General features: G+C 47.9%; 1 protein-coding gene across 1 annotated transcript; it reads left to right on the top strand.

Moving 5' to 3' along the window:
- Positions 1 to 276: 276 nt before the first annotated feature.
- On the top strand, positions 277 to 1,407 carry LOC132667281 (developmental pluripotency-associated 5 protein). Its single transcript, XM_060615951.2, has 3 exons — positions 277 to 475; positions 549 to 728; positions 1,156 to 1,407. The coding sequence occupies exons 1-3, from the start codon at positions 364 to 366 to the stop codon at positions 1,212 to 1,214; spliced, it is 351 nt and encodes a 116-aa protein (XP_060471934.1). The 5' UTR covers positions 277 to 363; the 3' UTR covers positions 1,215 to 1,407.
- Positions 1,408 to 3,031: the final 1,624 nt, after the last annotated feature.

The raw sequence follows: 3,031 nt of genomic DNA, 5'->3' as shown, positions 1-3,031 counted from the left end.
TCAGGCCCAACCGCTTGTTCCCAGGGGAAGAGCTGCCATCGCCCTCTCCCCCACACACTCCCCAGGCCAAGAGATTCTGGTGCGGAAGCAACGAGTCGACGGAAAGCCTTATACCCTCTGAGGCAGCTGGGCCCACCAGTGCTGGGGAGAGAGGAAGGTGACGGAGATGGTCACGTGCACGACCTAAGCGCAGGCGGGCCGGCGGAGCGTTGTGAGTGGCCAACTAGGGCGCCAGGCAGGGGGCGGGGCTTGTCGTAGGCGGGGCCTGCCCAGGTGCTCAACTTCCAGCCCGCGCCGCGGCCCTGGCTGATTGTGTTAGGCCTAGCTTGGGTTGGAGTGTAATTGGATTTGAAACCAGTGCAGATGGGGACGCTGCCGAAACGAAAAGATATTCCACCGTGGGTGAAAATTCCCGACGACTTGAAAGATCCTGAGGTGTTTCAGGTCCAGACACAACTCTTGGAAGCTATGTTTGGTGAGTGAGCCCAGCCCTGACCCAGGCGTCTCGGTCTCCGTGGTCCTGAGCGCTCATCTCCTTCCCCAAACAGGCGTAGGTGGATCTCGAATCCCGTACATCGAGCGAGTCAGCAAAGTCATGCTTGAGTTAAAGGTTCTGGAATCCTCGGGCCTCGCCGAGGTCGTGGTTTATGGCTCTTACTTGTACAAGCTTAGGGCCAAATGGATGCTCCAGTCCATGGCCGAGTGGCACCGCCAGCGACAGGAACGAGGTGAGAGGTTTGGGGAAGCCTGGGTAGTTTTACTCCCTCTTCTGTAGCCCTTCTCACCTCTCCCTCTCTTCCACTGGCAACCACCACCCGCACTTTAGGCACCACCGGGGCGGCCCCCAGTAATGCCGTCTCTTGGTCCTAGAGACCCTGGATTAAGACTACGAAGAGAGGCTGCCTGGGACTGGCCTCATAGGGAAAGATTATCTTCTGAGACCTGATCCCCATTCTTCCCTTACCTCCAACACTCCCTCTAGCTTCTTAGGGGATATTGGAATGGGCTCAGCGACCCCACCTTCTGAGGACTCCCAAGAATTCCAGGTGCAGACCGCTGGGCTGGGAAGTCCCAGAAATGAACCTTTAAAGAGGCTGAGAACTGCCCAGGCTTTTACCTTCTCTCCTCATGAACATCTGTTGCTTTCTGGTGCAGGGATGCTCAAGCTGGAGGATGCCATGAAGGCCCTGCATCTAGGTCCTTGGATGAAGTGAAGCCAGTTAGCAACCAACGCGCCTGGATGCGGGATTGAGAGTAGACTGTGGTCAGAGCTGGAATGATCTGGCCTGGTTTAAAGTCTGCTCCAGCTTGGCAAGGAAAAACCAACTGTTTGTGGTCTCTGGCTTTGCCTCAGAGTCCTAATGTAGCTACCATTGCCACCCGCCCCTCCCCTCCCAAGTTTGCTAATTAAAGACTAAAATTTTGAATAAATAGCTCCTTGATGTTTCATTGAAGATATTGGAGATAACATCACAGCCAAGGTGGCCCTTGAGTTTAACCCTTAATTAAAACTTTCAAAGCTAGAAATGTCCAAGAACACACTTGGGGTAAAAAAAAAAAAAGGTGGGGGGGAGGGTCTAGGAGTTGGGTTCTGAGGTGCAGCTTTGACCAAAACTCAGTCAGTCTTAGGGGAAATGTGATATTGTCTGGAACTGACCTGGATTCTTTTAAACGTAACTATAATAGGTGAACATAACGTATAAAATGAAAAGCAAATATTCTCAAACAAATATAGAAGTGCCAGTACCTTCTCAGTGTACTACTTTTATACACATGTAAACCAAATAGAAGACCACTAGCTGAGTTCTCTGCATTTAGTCTGCTGCAGAATGTTATTTCGGTTGGAATTTGAAGAAAGTTTAGCCTTATAGATAGGAATATGAAAAGGGAAAACCATACAGACCTCTTGAAAGGGTCTCTGGGATTCTCTACCACATTTATACAAAATTACCACACTTGGCCCCCAAAGGGTAAGTGAAATTGGGGGAGGGGGTAGATGAAAGGTTTACAATAGGTGGGACTCAATCCTGATGGTGGAGGGACAGTCAGACTGGGGACTACACTTTTCCCTACTAGAGATTAGCTTGGTAGTTCACAGATCAGAATGAATCCCACTTAGGGAGCTTTCTGGCCCTATGACCTTAGGTTGTTCAACTGCCTCAGTCTCTAATTTGGAGATAATAGCATCTGACTCCATACGAAGTTGTGAGGTTTAGCTGTTTATATATGTATGGTACTTATAACTGGCATCACATAGTAAGAAGTGTTGACTATTTCTTCGGGAGATTGACCAATAATGGGAGAGAAAACTATCAATGAGATGTTTTCTGCAAGAGACCAAGGTGGCATGTCCATCAGATAACTGCTCCCCACCCCCCACCCCCTTCACTATCACTAAATGAATGGCATCACCATTTTAGCCCAGTGGTTCTGGCCAAAAACTAAGAGCCATCATCGACACCTCACATGAAATCCAGGAGCAAGCCCAATCATCTTTACCTTCGAAAAAATAACCTAGATTGAAGCCCCTCCTGCACCTGCATTTTCTCCAGCCCTGCTGTCTCCACTCCCATCTTCCCTTGCCAGGACTCCTGGAAGAGACAAACAGGTTTCAATGGTTTCTCTTTTAGTTATCTCATGATCTGTTCTTCAGCCACTCTTAATTATTATTATTTTTTAACATTTATTTTTGAGAGACATTTATTTAGCCTGACCTGTAAGGCCCTGTGTAATCTAGTTTATTATCCTGTTGCTGCCTCTCAAGCAAACCATTTTGGTACCCCTTCAGGGCTTTTATCTTCTCTTTTGAGCCTGGAACATTTCTCATATTTTCAAATTGTTCTGATCCCTTCTCTCAGGTCCATGTTCATCTCTAGAGAGGTCCACTCCTTCACAGTCTCTACTTAACCTACTTTACTTTTCTTCATTGCATTTGTAAACCTTACTGACAGTGTTAGCTGCTCATTTTCCTCCTCTCTTCCACTAGAGTGTAAACTCCAGCAAGGCATTTTTTTTTTTTTTAAACAGGCAA

This window comes from Panthera onca, chromosome B2 (genome assembly GCF_046562875.1).
Source record: "Panthera onca isolate mPanOnc1 chromosome B2, mPanOnc1 haplotype 2, whole genome shotgun sequence".
In the NCBI taxonomy this organism is placed as follows: Eukaryota; Metazoa; Chordata; class Mammalia; order Carnivora; family Felidae; genus Panthera; species Panthera onca.
This window is presented reverse-complemented; position numbering and strand designations above follow the sequence as displayed.